At 40.7% G+C, this 17,424-nt stretch overlaps 2 protein-coding genes across 5 annotated transcripts in view; one reads left to right on the forward strand and one right to left on the reverse strand.

Moving 5' to 3' along the window:
- COL4A4 (collagen type IV alpha 4 chain) overlaps positions 1 to 11,800 on the forward strand; it is an 82,424-nt gene extending 70,624 nt beyond the window's left edge. Inside the window, exons 45-48 of the mRNA XM_056358478.1 lie at positions 335 to 451; positions 1,175 to 1,363; positions 3,194 to 3,480; positions 4,086 to 11,800. Of these exons, the coding sequence (XP_056214453.1) occupies positions 335 to 451; positions 1,175 to 1,363; positions 3,194 to 3,480; positions 4,086 to 4,349 (857 nt within the window). The 3' untranslated portion in view covers positions 4,350 to 11,800. The remainder of the gene's footprint in view (positions 1 to 334; positions 452 to 1,174; positions 1,364 to 3,193; positions 3,481 to 4,085) is intronic.
- Positions 11,801 to 14,157: 2,357 nt separating this feature from the next.
- RHBDD1 (rhomboid domain containing 1) overlaps positions 14,158 to 17,424 on the reverse strand; it is a 45,926-nt gene continuing 42,659 nt past the window's right edge. For 3 of the 4 annotated variants that reach the window (XM_056358420.1, XM_056358421.1, XM_056358419.1), the window contains exon 7: positions 14,158 to 16,449. In XM_056358420.1, coding sequence (XP_056214395.1) covers positions 16,331 to 16,449 — 119 coding nt within the window. In that variant the 3' untranslated portion in view covers positions 14,158 to 16,330. The remainder of the gene's footprint in view (positions 16,450 to 17,424) is intronic. The other variant, XM_056358422.1, reaches the window with a different exon arrangement.

Consider the following 17,424-nt stretch of genomic DNA (forward strand, 5'->3'; position numbering starts at 1 on the left):
GGCAATTCTGCGAGAGGCTTGTCATAATAATGCTTGTTAGTGCTCTGATTTCAACTGCAAATCACACAGGCTCTGTAGAGAGGACTTAAAACGGTATCAGGAGCTGAATGTTGCAAAAGTCATGCCTCTGAGCTACTAGTGTGGTCTCAAGACGAGTAAGTTGTAAAGAGAATTCCCAGCAGAAAGCAGTTCTGCACCTTGCTGTCCTGAGGCATCATTTCTTGGTGGTGTCTGTTCTGCTGACCGGCCCTTTGCATGCTGTGTACGTTTGGACAATGTATAACCTTTAAATGCAGCCATATCAAGGGAAAGTGCTTACCTTGTATTTATCTAGGAAGAAAAGGTGAAGAAGGGTCACGTGGCCTACCAGGCCAAGATGGTTTACCTGGGGCACCTGGACCACCAGGCGACCAAGGGAATGTAGGAGAGCAAGGATTTGCTGGGCCACAAGGTAAGAATGGAACATGACTTTTGGGAGAGATGTGCGAGATGGTGTATAGACGAAATTTTCTCTCTCGCACATGGATACATCCACCTCTAGCCTGAGATACCACGATACTTCTTTCTCCCTCTCAGTTCAAGCCCCAACAGTGACATTTGTGAATGATTCCATAACAGATAGAAAGCCCTATCAGAAGAAAATTTATCTCAGCATCCATTATTAACCAGAAAAGCAATTAACCACGCAGGCTTAAACGCTGTATATCAATAGGTATGCGTTTCTGAGTCAGGGCTAATAGTGCAACTGTCTGTGAGTAATTAAAATTGTATTTTAACTGTGACTGCTGTTTAACAAATTAATGGTTTAATACATATGTAAGGAAAGGGCATTGACTGTTACTGCAGGGATTCAAATTCAGTCCAGACAAGTCATCCTAGTGAGTACATCTGGGAAGCCACTGCCCACCTCAGTTCGTTTCTTAATCCATATAGCATAGGGCAGAAGCACAAAAGAAAACCCAACCGTCAAGCATTCAGTGGCAATCTAGTTCATTTCTCTCCCATAAGGAGGATAACGTGAGTGTACTGGTGTCTTTATTGCCCACGACAACCTATGAAGTTGTACTATATTCAGTCAGGAACCCGTTACTGAACACTTAAATATAGCCAAAATTCACACCAGCTCTGTGTTTCATAAATAAAAATAATTTTTACCTTTTCTCCTATGTGTAAGGTCCACCTGGCCGTACTGGTATCCCAGGACCACCAGGCCCCCATATTAGATCTGCAAGTGGATTCTTGCTCGTCCTTCACAGTCAGTCAGACAGAGAACCACTCTGTCCACAGGGGATGCCAAAATTATGGACTGGCTATAGTCTGCTGTACCTGGAAGGACAAGAGAAAGCTCATAATCAAGATCTCGGTATGTATTGTAATACATAATTGCTCTCCAGTTAAGGTCTAATTTGGTGCAATCTATACAATGAAAGACAAGTCAAATGGAGCACGCTATACAATCATCAATTACTTTTTTCTGGAGACTCAAAACTAATTTACACTGCTTGGTTACGCTGCCCTATTATGTGACCCATTTAAAATGGCTTTCTGCTGCTATGCAGTTGAATGAAAAAAAGTGTTTCTACCTCTAAGTAATATTGAATAGAATTTGGAGACATGAGTGGTTTATTTCACTTATCCTTGCTAGTCATTTCGGGCTGTCTTTGAACTTACGGGAGAGATTTTCCTAGACCTGGAATCTCATTTGGCCATTCTGAAGTAACTCCCTGCAGGATCTTGCTTCCTTTTACTGTAGAAACAGCTTGGGGAAAAGAGCTGGTTAAATTAGGTAGTCGCAGTTAGGTAGTATAAGCAAGCTGTACAAATAAAATTATGCATCGTGTGTACACAGCAGAATTATGTGCTTTTAAGAGTCAGAAGTCTTTTTTGGGAAAGACAGAGCCAAATTTCTCCCAAAGACAGCTCTTCTTGGTGTCCTGGGTCATTTCTTCTACAATGCTGACTAAAATTAGCTGTTGTCTAAATAAGTCATCTGACTTGGAGCTGGAGAAACTGATTGGTGGCAACCGCACAGAAGAAATTTCCTAAATTCTTGTTCAGTTTTATACCAGAGGCAGAGAAGTCTCCTAGGAGGAAAGATCAAGGACCTAACAAGCTGGACAAGAAAAAGAAGTGTTTAAAAGAGCAATAAAAAGAGTTATTTTTAGTACAGCAGTGTTGTTTTGAAATGTTTTCACTATTGTGTGTTTGACATTCCCCAGGAAAGCCAGTTGGTAACAGAAAGCCTTACAACAGCAGTGAAAATAGGACACAAAGAAAATAGTCCTTGTTTCCTGTGACTAGGGTCTTCTTTTTTGCAGGCATTTTCCTTACTCAGGCTATTCCAGACCCTTTATTAGTACTGGAATGGAGTATTATCAGTGATAAACAAAACCGACTTCTGTATAGAAGTGTTATGTGTCTTTAAGGCAGGCATTAGGGTTTTGGGGTGTTACAGAAATAATAAATCACACAAAGTTCAAGGCAGAACATATATGCAGTGATTATTATTGTTAACTAAATAGGTCATCATGAAACTGTTCTAAATTCAGTTCTGGAAGAACAACTTCACCTCTGAAGTATGCTGAAGTATGCACTAGGTACTTCTTAATTCCCACTGATGTCTGCCTGATGAGAATTTTGCAGGATTGGCTCTGCAAAATCCCTCAATCCTTTTATTTCACTTTGAGAGTCTGTGAAACCTTTCTGGAAGGCAGCAGAACAGCTGCTGAGATTTTGGCTTAACACACTGGTAGCAATGGCTTGTCATACTTTACAAAAATTTTCTATTTATCAGCTTTGGCATTTGCTTTCTCACTGCTCCTAATGAGTTTGTAAATAGCTAATCTCCTTTTAAACCAGCCACCACCTCTTGCCTAATTTATTTTTCAGCGTTGGCAAAGCTAAGAAATTTGTTATCATAACTGTTTCCCATGGAGACAAACTACATCATGTTTAAATACTGGACTGTGACACAGTTAAACATTATTGGTCAAAGGAAGATACTTACTGGTAAAAAAAAGTTTCTGTTTTCAATTAACCAGTCATTTTGGTAAAGAGCCTGGGAGGTTTAAGATCTGTGAATTATGTAACTACTGTCAAGACACATAGTTTTGCAGTAACATTGCCCAGAATAGTATTTTCAATTTACCTAGAAAGAAGTGGAGTAATTTTCATCCCTTGTTATTATTTTCAGGTCTGGCAGGATCTTGCCTTCCTGTGTTTAACACCATGCCATTTGCTTACTGTAATATCAACCAAGTTTGTTACTACGCCAGTCGAAACGATAAGTCTTACTGGTTGTCAAGTGCAGCTCCTTTACCAATGACGCCTCTCTCTGAAGAGGAAATACAGCCCTACATAAGCAGGTGTGCGGTATGCGAGGCCCCAGCCCAAGCAGTAGCAATTCACAGCCAAGATCAGTCAATTCCTCCCTGCCCGGTCAACTGGAGGAGTCTCTGGATAGGATATTCTTTTTTGATGGTAAGAGTCTTTGCATACGGTCATATACGTAAAAGTTTCTTCCATACAGCTTTTGTGTTCAAAGATTTTTAGCTCTGAAAACTAAAACTATCCAACGTCTAGCAAACATTAAAAAGGAAAATTCACAAAAAGAAACGAGGGTTACTTCCAAACTGGGGAACCTGGCTGTAGCTATATACACTAAAGCCATAGCCTTAAGCTACACACTTCTTAAAATTACAGAGATTTTGCTTATATTTCTTTAATAAACAATGGGATTTTCACGTATGAAGACACACTTTTCAGAATTAGAGGTCCAGGTCTTTTTAAAGCCACCCTCTAATTACATTTGTAGCAGTTTAGTAACAGCATCGTTTAGAATCAACCCAGATTTACTCTTTTCTTAGTTTGATAAATACCAGAAAAATAAGTGAGCTGGCTCTAGACTTTTGAGATTAACTCATTACAAAAGAAATTAAGATTTTCTCCAGCAAGGGAAGCTTACTCCAACTTAAGATCACCAAAAATAGTACCGTTAAAAGAAAATAAAGTCAGAAAAAGACAGATTAACATGATTTACCTATTTTTCATGCACACTTATCAGGTTCTTTCATTGCTCTTTCCAGCACACTGGATCTGGTGATCAGGGTGGTGGACAGTCCCTTATGTCACCTGGAAGTTGCCTAGAAGACTTCAGATCAGCACCATTCATTGAATGCCAGGGTCAGCGGGGAACATGTCAATTTTTTGCTAACGAATACAGTTTCTGGCTAACAACTGTGATGCCCGAGTTGCAGTTTGCATCAGCCCCCCTGTCAGGAACTCTTAAAGAAGGACAAGAGCAGAGGAAAAAAATCAGTAGATGCCAGGTATGCCTGAAGCACGGCTAACAAGCGAAACAAAAGTGAACAGCTAGAGCGAGACTTGCATAAAGATGAACAATATGCTAAAGGTTTAAACAGTGTTTAATAATATTTGTAGTATGAAAGTGTGCAGCACTGTTTGTTTGAACAGAAATGCAAGGCTGAAAGATGAAGGACGTGTTGAGCCTCATCCACCCATGCACACACATCTACAAGTAGCAAAACCCACCGTAAATGATGTAATACCAAGAAATTAAACTGTCACATCGGAGTCCACTGCCATAAAATACAGGTAACAAGGGGAGTCTGGAGGGTAGAGTCAAGCCGGGAATACCAAGGAAATCAGACCTATTGTGCAAGACAATGGATGTCCTGTTAGAAATGGCATTTACAGCAGGAAGAGCATGTGCATGTATATGGCATATTACAAATATTTATCCTTACAGATACAGATGTGCAAACATACAAATGTCTTAAAGCCCTATAGCTGAATTTCCCAAGCTAAAGAAACTTGCACATGCTGTTTCTGAGGGAAGGGGAAAATGTAATTGTAAAAAACCCTCATAATAAGAACAAGGGAGAAGAAAGTCTTTTACCATTGCAGTACTGAAAACAGACTGCAAATAAACTGTTAATTGGGCTTTCATAAGCAACAAAAAGTTGCAAATCTGTTTAACGGTAGGTTATGTAAGAAAATAAAATTAGCTGAGATAACGCATCCTTAAGAAGCTGTATTTATATTTGCAATTAATTTCTAAGAGCAGTTAAATTATTAAACTCCCAATCCAAGTGGCTGAAGAAACAAAGCAGTTTCTAATGTTAATTGGAAAGAAACAGTAGCATGGTGATAAAATGGGTGAACTTACCTGAGTGATGAATAGAAGTGGTGCTAGGACAACTGTCTAAACCTGAAGCCAATACATTTTGTTAATTTTTGCTTCTCTATTTGTGAATACACCACCAACAAAAAGAACAGTCACCTTTAAGATCCTTATGGCATCATAGCTCTAGAGATGCTTTGTATTTTTTAAAGCATTGACTGTTACAATGTTTATAAGCTAACACACTAATCACCTTTTGAAAAAGTTCACATCTATACCTTCTTCATTCAGCTATAAATCCAAAACTATTAAATGTGTATTTGAATCATGATGGAACTACTGAAAACACAGATGGCACATGGGGAATTTATCATGTGCAGAAGGGCCACAAATGCTCTTTTTACCACTTAAATAAGCTATGTTTTACTAGAACGGAATAAAATGTTTTTTCCAGCACTTTTCATTTCAGTTTGTGTTCACTAAGAGAGGTGCCCCCAGCAAAAGGATTTTAAAGGAAACAGAACCACGTCCAAGAGTCCTAATTCAAAGCAAACTCCTTCTGAAGCCATCACAAGTACAACAGGCTGATCTGCTGGTTTCAAGTTGGATACACAAACTCAAAGAGCAGGAAAGACAGACATTCCAGTCCCAGCCAGAGGAAAATAAAATAGTCAGAGGATAAGTCCATTCAAGTGTAAATACATCAGACTGTGTAACCTCATTCTGACAAAACCAGGCAAACCTCTCTCATCTGCTGTGCTTACATGGAGGTCAACTCACTCCCCTGCTCTTCCACCTGGGGCAGGGTCAGGAGCCCTCCTGGGGCATGTCCCAGTCCCCACCTCTCTCAGGGAACGTTTCCCTCTTGGTCCCAGTGGCCTGCTGGGACAGGGCACACCTCTCAGTTCACTCCCCAGTGATCCCAGCTGCATGCGTCAGATCTGGCACACCACACAGTCTTTTGAGGAGGGACTAATCCCTGCTGTTGAACTGTATGAAAGAATTTAATCCCCTCCTGCTTCAGACAGCGTCCCACATGCAGGCAAGGCTGGCTTTCCAGTGTGCAGTAGAAGCCAACATCTTGACTCCGCAAGGTGCCGAGTAGCTTCAGAGCTTACCGCTGTGAGAACAAAGCTGCACGTAGAGGAGCACCATGGCCGAGTCACCTGTTCGGTAAGGTGTGCAAACTGTGTTTCCTGAAAGGCCACAGCTAGAACCACACTGGGCTAGTAACTTCAGCTTATGTTCACAGTAGCAGATAAATGTCCCACTTCCTCACGGGATTTAGGTAATTCCACATTAAGGTCTCATTTATGAGCTTTTCCTGACAGTACCTACCAGCTCCTCCCTTACTCATTTGCAGCCTCTTCTCGGGTTAGAAACTCTCTGGAGAGCTGCAGTCCCTTTCCTGGAAGCATTTGCAGTGGGGCTTGTGGTACTAACTACACTTTAGTAAACAATAAAGAAAACTTTATACACTGTGTTATTGCAAACTTTATCATAGACAAGATGGAATAAAATGGGATTTTGGAATTGGATCTGTGTTCACCTAACTTAAAACAAGTACAGAGAAAAATCTTAAAAGCATCGGAGAAAATCAACAAAAAAAGACCCAATAATCTAAACAAGCAATTCCATGGCATTTTATCTGCTCATTTGATTTAAAAACACTGTGTGAACCAGTCATGTTTTTCTCTTATTTTAACGAAGTTTTTGCACGTGTGCCAGTTACATTGTACTACGTTCTGTAAGAACATACTATATAGATGCATTTTTAGGCTACCACTGATAGTTTAAATATTTAATAGGTGTCTAAATTCCCGTTTCATGCTTAGCTGATTCTGTAAGGCATTTGTCAGCAATATTGTACTAATTGAAAATGAAATTGCAGATAAATTGCTTAATATTACAAAGTAAGACAGACCCAAGTATAAAGCAGCATATGCTTTAATTCTGCAATCATTTGCCCGGTGACTATAAGCAGAAAAATAATTGGTAAACTATTCATAGGAAACCTAATTATGAAATTTTATGTGAAAAGGGACAGCTGAAGCTGTTCATGAGTAAAAACACTCCTAAAGGCAACGACCTTCTGCTAGTCCTTATAGTCCAGATCACCCTTACTGCTGCATTCAAGAGCTTTGGATCTCGTGTAGGCCCAGTACAGAAGCGAGTATTATCTTGAACAGCCGGCAGGGTATTAATAGCAACACTGAAAATTCTGCTGGCTGTGCTTGAAGGTCATTGGGATTAGAGCTGTTTGGGGTGAACTGCCCCAGCATTCAATTCAGAACCTGTGATTTACAACGAGGAGACTTGCTCGCCCATCACCCTTGCAAACCACGGCATCTGTATGGCTTGGAAGCAGGGAAGATGCCTGGCTCTAACTCACGGCAAATCCTCAGGGCAGCGTTCAGGCCCTTCCCTCTCCGTCACATCCCTCCGCATCAGGATTTCCAGAACATAACGTTGTCTCTCAAAAGGGAGAGAATAAAGCACAACTGGAAATGGGTATCGCTCATTTTATCACAATGGTGCTATGTTGTAAAAATGGTACTTTTCATGTGTATTTTGAAATTATTTCTGTACAGTAGAATTTCTGAATTTCAGGTCCACAGTTCACATGCTAAAAGCCACCATCAGAACGAGGTAACAGAGAAGGTGTTTAGCTGGGGCCAGTATGCAGATCCAAACTGCAACTTCCTACAACAGCAGCCACCTGCCGAGGGCCAGGCCAGTGTCCGGGGTCCCCTGCCTGCCCCCGGGGTCCCCTGCCTGCCATGTGCCCTCAGCAGCGATGTCACCTGCCGGGCAGCTGCTGAACGCCTGCGATGAGCTGGCCCCAGCTGGCAGCCAAGCACCTACCCAGCTGCTTCCCCCCACGCCCCAAGCAGGACAGGGAAGAAAATTGGAGGAGAAAGAACAAGAAAACCAGAGTGTCAAAACATTGGCACAGGAATTGCTTACCAAGTACTGTTGTGGGCTAAACTGACTCAGCTCAGAGAATTTAACTTAATGTACTGCCAGTTAGCATAAATATTTAATTACTGATTCAGGTTTTGGGAAACAAGTTGACAACACCTGAAAACACCTTTCCTCCCGCTTTCCCAGGCTCAGCTTCACTCCAGACTCCTCTCTGCCCCCTTGTTATCTCTGCAGGTTTTACTCGGTCCCTTTGGTGAGGCAAGAGGTGGCACAAAGCTTCGGGGGCAGGATGGGGGAGCGGGGTACAAAGCGCTTTCTTCTGCACCTTCCTTCTCACTCTTTTCCTGTGCTGTGACCTTGGTCCTCCAAAGGCTGCAGTCCTTTTGGGAGGACCTGCTCTGCACGGGTCCTCCAAGGGCTCCAGTCCTTCAGGGGCGTGCCTGTTCTGCCACGGAGCACCTCCGCCTCCTCCTGACCTTGGATTTCTCAGAGCAGAAAACTGCTTAAAGACTCATTCCCAGAATTGCATTATTATGTGCAACAAGTTTAAGCAAAACTGTTCCAGGAATTCTTCCAGGGTAAACTCTTAACCAAACAGCTCTTTCCTACTTTGGCTGGTTCATAAGCACCAGAGAAAAGCAAAAAAAGTATCAAAACAAGTTCAAAAACATAGAATTCCTATAGTCCATACATGTTTTGCCTGTGTTTAAGGCAAGTGAAATAAGCCTTTCATCCATCAACACAAGCTGCTGTTTTCTTGTTTGAGTAAGTTTCCTCTAAGTTTCACAGCACACTTGAGGAAAAACTAAGTTTGATCTGCATGATGCCTTCTGCTCCTGGTGCACAGCTGAAGACTGCCAGCCTGCAATGACCGTGCAAGCTCTCCAGCACAGCCTGCAGGATCACAACATCAACCCTCATCAATTCGTTAAGTATCACCATGATCGGAACTCAAGAAACAAACCACATCCACCTAGGGAATTTTTTCGTGTCGTTCCACATGGACCACTGTAAATAACACCACTTTTACACCAAGAGCCCAGACTGAAGCCTGGCCGTTTCAGGTCTTACGAGCAATCCTTAAATAACTTTTGATTTCATTCAGTATGCCATACATTGTGAAAGGCTGCAAAGATGAGGATTCCTGTTCTAATGCTTTACACACATTATAACTGGGCAAGAAAGAAAAAAAAAAAAAAGCCACAAACAAAAACCATTCAAGGCCACGGGGAAGATTTGTAAAGGGGAACAGCTGTTTGCAAGGAGGACTGCTCCAAAGCCAGCTGTGAAGAGGAGCTGTCTGCCCACTTCAACCAGCTGGAAAACGAGCCAGGTGGAGGAAAAACCATCATCAGCATTCAAACAGATACCGCACCACATTCATACTTAACAGCTTTCCCCTTTTCTAGTCACTTCATCCAGATGTTCCAGAAGGTACTGGAAGTTCAATTAGAGGAGGTGTTTTAGAAGTGAAAAATAAAAACAACTCCACATTTATCATTCTGGAATGAATGTATTAAACAAACATGGTTCCTCCATGTAACGCAGCCAGCCTTCAGCATCCAATACCACCGCACAGCAAATCTCACCTTGTGCTTGACCACACAGTGGTCAACTGCTTCTCAAAAGATGACAGGCTTCAGCTATGTGGTATCTGAAATTTCACAGATTTCAATGTTTTCCACAGATTCACCGAAGCAGAAATGCAAAACGCAGCACAAAATCCTACCCAATTTCTAAAGAAACATACGTAGTGAAGTACCACACTAATGAACTCTCCTATTGAAAGTCAGCTGCCAAACAGAGAACATGCACGTGCGTTGCCCCCGCGCACTCTATAGAAAGATTTGGAATGAAGCACTCAAGCCTCAAACTGACGCCGTGTTCAGCTTGGTAAAACAAAGCTTCAGTACACAGAAAAGCGATACCTTTTTCAGAATTGAGTTTTCCATGCAGTGATTACTAACACCACTCCTACTGTAGACAGATGCTCCCTCTTACACGATTTACCATGATGAAGACAGGGGTGTTTTCATTAAAGCAGAGATTAAACTTTCTCAGAGGCAGAAAACAATTCTGATGGGAATTGAAGAGATTAGAAACAGCTACTCTGAGGCAGTTGCAGCTGTAGTTGGTTAGATTCTGCATTCTGTATTTTAAAAGCTCTAAAGCAAATTAGTACTTCCAAAAGTTTTCATTTTATTGTGCTTAAGCATTTAAGATGCACGTAAGAAGTGAAATACGTACAATAAACGGTACCAATGTTACAGAACTTCATCACACACAGATAGGTTGTACCTCTGCGTATATAATGTATATGCTTCCTGATGGTGATGTGCAGAAACTGAGATTTTAAGCACCCTTCCTAAAGAAGTGCCTTGCAAATTAAATGCATCAGTGATCATTTACCCTCCGTCCTGCTCATTTCACTCACATAATAAAGTTCAAGCCCACATTTCTGTAAGCTAACCACTCATTCTGGATTTCGGGTCTCTAGATACACATAACAGTGAAAAGGGAATGAATAATGTATTTTTAATACAACCAGAAGTCCCAGCTCTAAACAGCAACAAAACAATTATCTTGATTCCTCCAACAAACACACTGCAACATACAGACACCTGGAACACCCCTGGCCCCGTACAGGAAAAGGGGCGTTCACAGAAACACACACCTAAGTGCTGTTCTGCACACTAAAGCCTTCCAGAATCAAGGCTGCTCGGACCTAAGCTCTGTTTTTTCAAAATGCTGGATAAAATGTAAGTGGGAGGTTTGACCCTTGCACACCAGATACTGTAAAGCTTTTATCAGAAGTTGCTGAATGACATTTTGTACTAATGTAAATGAAAAATCTTACCAAAATCAGTTGTTACATTACTAATGTTATAGCTGAGTTTAGCTCTTTAAGAGCAACGTGACCCACCTGTTAACTGGGCAAAAGAACACACGCTAGCCTTCTCAGATGTAGAACTGCGTTCATATATACTTAGTTTAGAATTAATTCTTTAAAGTCAGCAAACTGGTCATTCCTGTACATCAATATTGTACAGATTCAGGAGCAGTTCGTTAACTTCTTAGATGGGTACGAAAGATAGGGATTCACGGAAGCAGCCCACCCACCAACAGGTCTTAAACGATCCCTGTAAGGAATGGTTTGGTGAAGGATCTAACTTAAAAATCCAACATTTTCCACTAAGGTAAGAACATTTACTGTTTACCTGGTCAACAGCCCTAAGGAGGTGTTCCTTTAACCTGCTCCAAAAAGATTAAAGAAGGAAATTCCAGAGTATCCCTACCTGTTAGAAAAGTTCACTATTTGCATTTAGAAATCCTTTGCTTGTTTGCTGCAGATTAGGCCAGTGTCCTCATGGCACTGGACAAAAGAGACGACCTTACCACCGTTCTGCGGCAGCAGATTCCCATCACATATATACTCGATCTTCTCTTTCACTAACCCGGCTGCTTTACCGTTCCGAGCGTGCCATATGGACAGAACTACCCGGACCGTCCTACATTTGTATGGCTGGCTGTCCGCACTTTTCACAGCTCCTGAAAGAGTAAACGGGTATCAGTACTTATTACAAGAGTTAGACCCTTTAGAAAGCAGAATATTCTTTTAGGAAGAGTCTGCAACCAGAAACTACAAATTATTAATATTTCCTTGCCCTCTGAAATCTGGTAACAAGTAAGAAATCACCAATTTATTTTTTATATATGTAGGACACAATTAGAAGCTTATAATAAAACCATAAAATTACTCTGTCCTTCATGCCCGCACAATCCTTGAAGAAGCCACAGCACCAAGAGCAGGATCTGTTGGCTGTCTGTTTTGTTGAATGCTTGAGCATTCAGTCTTAAAAATCATTACAATTCACCGGTCAGAAGTGAAAATTAACTGCAGCCCCCATTCCCATCACACGGCAACAGAAGAGGCAGCTGTACCAAAACTGTTTCCCAAGCCATTCATTCAAGTTGCACTCAGATTTGCTGCAAAATCTTCAGACAGTGTGTATCTGTTCAGTTCCACGCTCTGGATACAAGCACCAGGTTTATAACAATATATACACTTCGCATATATGGGTATCGTATTTAAAGAGAGCAATGGGTAACAAAAGAAAGCTACTTTTGTCCTGCAGGCGTTTGCAGTTATTACAGAGGAGAAAAGGCAAGTCATTTTGCCATCATTTGGTCAGGATAACTATCTTGAACTAACAATGCTCACGGATGCTTTGCTCTATCACCTGCAACTTAAGCTCCTTTTTATATATATATATATATATAAATAAAAACTAAGACATCTGCCACAGACTGTCGATGCAAAGACCTCTATCAGGTATGCTCTCTTGCCTCTTTTCTCCTTTTTTAGGGTAAGAGCTATGAAAACTGGGATTTTCTTCAGCTCAGTTGAAACAGTCTCCTAGCAAGGTCTGTTTTAATAAAGAATTTCCCTCTCTACCCAGACACATTTTCATTCCATGAACATATATATATCACTGATTTAATGAATCTGTATTTTTTCCTTATCTGCATGTATGTGATATGAACAAATTATATCTGATGATAAGAGTTAAATTCTGCCTTTCACTTTCAAGTAAAACCAAACCAAACCAACAAACAAAAACCAAAAAAACCCAAAGGCAGAACTTTTCTGAAGTGGCCAGTCCCTTCATCATCTCCTACTGCACCCTTTATACCAACTGAGGTGTTGAAATTATTTAAGGTGTATGTGATAATAAACAAGGTGGCATTAATCGAACTTTTTTTTAAAAAAGGACCATGAAAATACTGATTTTCACCAAACAAGCAAGCAAGCATTGTTTGAAAGGTAGCCACGGAAAACAAAGCTTCAGGCAGAATGACTTCTCCACGGCAGGGTGGCCCAGCAGGACTGACCTGCTCTCCCCCTGGACACTCCTCCCCGGCACCAAGATGTCAGTTGAAGGGGGCCAGGACAAACTTGGATCTTGCTCACAGCCTGCACCGAGAGCACCATCTCCACCTACACTCATCAAGCCAGTCCCTCCCGTCGTGGTGTAGAACACGCACGACACTGTTCTCTCAGCACTTTAAAGGGAATGCCCTTTAATTTCCCCCCTTACAAGAAGTAGACGTATATTTTTTCCCTTGCAGTACCACAATAATAATTTGCCTTGCTTGAAGACAAGACAGAAGAGAAGGGGAAAAAAACTGAAAGTTAAACACGCTCTTCTTTCACTACATCTTAATTCTGGACTGCAAGAACCCCCTATTTATCAACGGTAATATGTTAGGTCATTCAACCATTAAACTTCAAGAATGTGCCTCTCTACAGGTCTGCTGATTAGGATTAATTGGGTGGGTGGCATTTCTTACACAGAACCTGGTCAGAGTTCAGAGGAAGTACAAAAAATTCACAAGAAATCACAGCTCCTGCAAAAAGGGAATCATACTTCAGATCCTAAAATATTTTATATAAAACTACTTGTTTTTAAAGAATCCTTATATGTAGAGTCAGGCACTAAACAGCGTCCGAGAATATGCAAGGTGGAACCTGTGTAGGTTGCCCTTTATTTTTGTCCCTGAAGAGACAAAGTGCAACAGCGCCTATGTTAGGAATTCACCTGCAACTTGCATCTAGCATCATCGGTGCTCTGAAACCTGAACTGATGGGGCTTTTTAATGGTAAAAATCCTGCTAAGGAATCGGAATAGTCTGGGTTGAAAGGGATCCTTAAAGGTCATCTAGTCCAACTCCCCTGCAATAAGCAGGAATCGTGCTGTTATTAAAGTTTCCAAATACCGTAAGTACCAGAACCTTCCAGTAATTCAGCCCCAAAACTTCCAATGAATTCAGAAGAAACAAAATCAGTCCCAACATAATCGATCTGCCCCCTCGGTATCGCAAGTCCTCCTTGCTAACAATCAAGTGGCAGCTCTGGAATATAAAACGTACACCTTGTTAATCCCTAAAATGAAAACTCAACAGTTTTAAATGTAAAAAAATATTTATTTAGATACCGTATACAAAAGTCAAAAGAGCTGAGCAATTAGTACGGACAATTTCTTGCAAATATTTAATAACAAGTATTTCTAACCTCACTTTACAAAAACAAACTGGCATCAGGTTTTTGATTTGACTTAAATATATTTTTTTCAACTTAGTGGCTAATCCAGTGGTTTTAAATAATTAAAATAACAGAGGCTAACAGACCCAACAGTAAGTTACACTGAAACTTTTGACCACAGCATTAAAAGATTAGTCTGAGAAACCTATGCCACTTCCTCATTTACATCTATTACCCACTGAAAAAATATGTGAACTGTATGCCATTTTTTGATACTCAGTGAGCATAGAAAAGTTAGCCTACTATAAAAGTATCTGCTGTTTTATTCTATGACTACTGCATATATAGAAAAACAACCAAGGCCAGCAAACCCCAGCATTCCTTACGTACTAAGTGTCTTAGAATCTGCCAGAAAGCCTCTGCATAACATTAAGCGTTCCTATGCTACCCAAACGAGATCTCCCAAGTCACATGACAGTCCCACCTTTGGGCTGTCAGAACCTTGAGCCACATAGTTTGTGTAACGATACTGTGTTGCTCCTGGGTGTAAAACCAGCAATAGGTGTAAGAAGGACGGTGAAAGCAAACATGTCACAGGACAGAAACAACGGCTTGTGCATTTTTCAGCAAACGAAAGCTTCTCCTACATACATTAGCTACAAACAGAAGGTGTAGCCTTTTATTTAAAGAACGTAGTAAAAAAAATATAGTTTCTGGATTTTTTTCCTGTATGAAAAATACAGCACAGGTTTTTTACATTCAGACTATAACTCCATAGAAAAGTAGACTCCATTAAGCACAGCTTGGTGATCACATGGACGAAACCATTAAATTGCTCTGCCTAATGCTCTACTAAATCGCTGCTGATGACAAGATTCCAACAGGTGTGTGCCAAAAGCCAATAATTAAATTATTCTTGTGCAATCACACCTCTTCAGGACTGAAAATAGCTATGGAGCAGTGTTCCCAGTTTCAGAAGAATTTTTTCTATTATGAGGCTAAAATACCTGGGCAACGAGTAATTCTTCAGAGTGATGCTAGAACGAAAACCCTTCAGGTTGATTGGTTAATGTTACTGAACAGACAGATGTGCCACAAAAGCAGGACAGCCGCTGCGTGACAAGCAGCGAGTGGAGGCTCTGGCCAAAGTGACAGCTGAGCTCTCTGGTCTCCAATCAACCACTCTGGAGTTGGGTAGAGAAATTCTTCCCAGAAAACGAAGAATTCAAGGTAGCCTATATTTAGGCAAGATCACAAGTCTGCAAACTCTTACTGCTGCTACGGGACATCAAACGAGATACATATAAAGTAACAGCAGCATTTCTAAAGCTGCATGAACAGCATATACACCATACCGCCTCCAAGCCTTCTCAAAAAGGGAAAGAGATGCTTCAAAAAAGTATGGTATTAAATAAATATATTCTTTGTATGGCTTATCCAGCTTGCCATAAAACTCTCAAGAAATCATTTCATCTACGTAAAGGGATGCATTTTTCAATTTAAAACATAAATATTAAGAAAGGCTTTAGGAAATCATAAGTAGTTACAACCCAGTTTTATCATAGAAGCTCTGGATAAAATGGCGCATTTTGAGAAAGGCCACAACATTTAAGGCTGCATTAAATAACTCCTTAGGATAAGGATAGCTGCAACTATTTTTCCCACAAAGCTTGAAAGACTGCTGAAAAGCTTAAGCCTAGACTCACATGATCTAGCTGTTGTCATCAAAGCAATCTTTTCAAGTGACATTTCACACGCCAATCCCAAAAACAGTTGGTCATCATAGATAAACAGAGAAAGGTTTATAAGGAAAAATTGCATAGTTTAAAGTTATATAGAAAATGTAATAGTTTTTTGTCTGTGATGGATGAAAACCTATTGTGGGAGAATACCAGCAGTCAAAAAGCCAAAGAATTCCTGAAGTTACACAGAAGAAATTAAGAGAGAGAAAAAAAAAAAAAAAAGAAAAAAAAAAGAAAAAGAGAGACAAGTTTGGTAAAACTACCAGTTGTCTTCTGTATTTAAGGAGACAGCCAAAGGCCACATTTTGATTCCTATCTCACACTTTTTATGCAAGTTCCAACTTCGAGCCTGAACTCACAAAATCCTCTGAAGTTTTGCAACTATAAAAAAAAAAGCAAGAAAGATTACAAGTAAATCTGCAAATATTTTGGTAACTCTGAACAGCACTGAACAAGTTGCATCAACAACTGCCAGCTTCATCGTCTCTCAAACCTACGAAGCCTTTGCCTTCTTATTTCCTCTTCTGAACGCTGCTCAGGTGGAAACCAAAACCCATAGGGTCGCCGCTCATTATTATACGTTGCTCCACCGAAATCTGCAAGACACAATGAAAAACAACTGTTATTTTGTTCTGTAATATGAGAAAAATGCACATGTATCTTGCAATCCAAAGCATCGCAACACTAAGGAAACTCAGTTGAACGTTTCCAGTGCTGATGGTTTCAGGGCAATCACAACTTCTGGCAACTGCTCTTAAAGACAATGGAACAAAAAGGAAAAAAACCAAACCAAAAACAAACAGAAAGACAGACCCCAATCCCCTCCCCAAAAACAAAACACAAATTCCCAAACCACAACCAAAAGAACACCCAAACATCTAACAAGTTTTTTAAACTGGGAGTTCACATTTTTTCACGATCCCTACTTTATACAGTGAGCTCCAGATTGTTCAACTATTTAAACGTCCTCAGTAATTACTTCTGGCAAAACGAGCCTTTGTCTTCGCTTTTAATATTGGAGTCCAACATGTGCTGACCCGTACCAGATGCACATACAACTCCCATCCTTAGCTGGCAGCAAGCATTTTCAGAAATAAACTACACATGGCAGCTCGGCCAGAGAGAACGGTAAGCACATTAATCTGCGCAGAAATAGCACACCAAGACCAAAGTTTCTCTGCCCTGGCACCCCTAGAGAAGACAGGAACAGGCTATTCCAGCAGCTCTTCAGAATGCACATCCAGCGACCAAGCAAAGAAACGATTAAAAGGTTGTGGTTACCCAGAACCTCAGCTGAGAGGCTCTGGGAAACAAAAACACGAGACTGCCTTCTGAGCACGGTACAGTATTAAGTATTAAAGCAAATTAGCTTTAAAGATAACAACAGCCTTTGTAACATGCGGTATTTTTTAAACTTTCATCTCAGGATCTCATTTAAATTAGCAAAAGTGAACATGGAAAATGAAAAGTAAGCATTGCACTATTATGTTCATTTTCAAACACAGCTGTATCCTGTACCAGAAATTGTTTGTAGCAAACATAAAGCTTGTTTACATGACGTGAAGTCAGGA

The sequence above is a fragment of the Falco biarmicus genome, chromosome 13, assembly GCF_023638135.1.
Source record: "Falco biarmicus isolate bFalBia1 chromosome 13, bFalBia1.pri, whole genome shotgun sequence".
NCBI classification, from domain to species: Eukaryota; Metazoa; Chordata; class Aves; order Falconiformes; family Falconidae; genus Falco; species Falco biarmicus.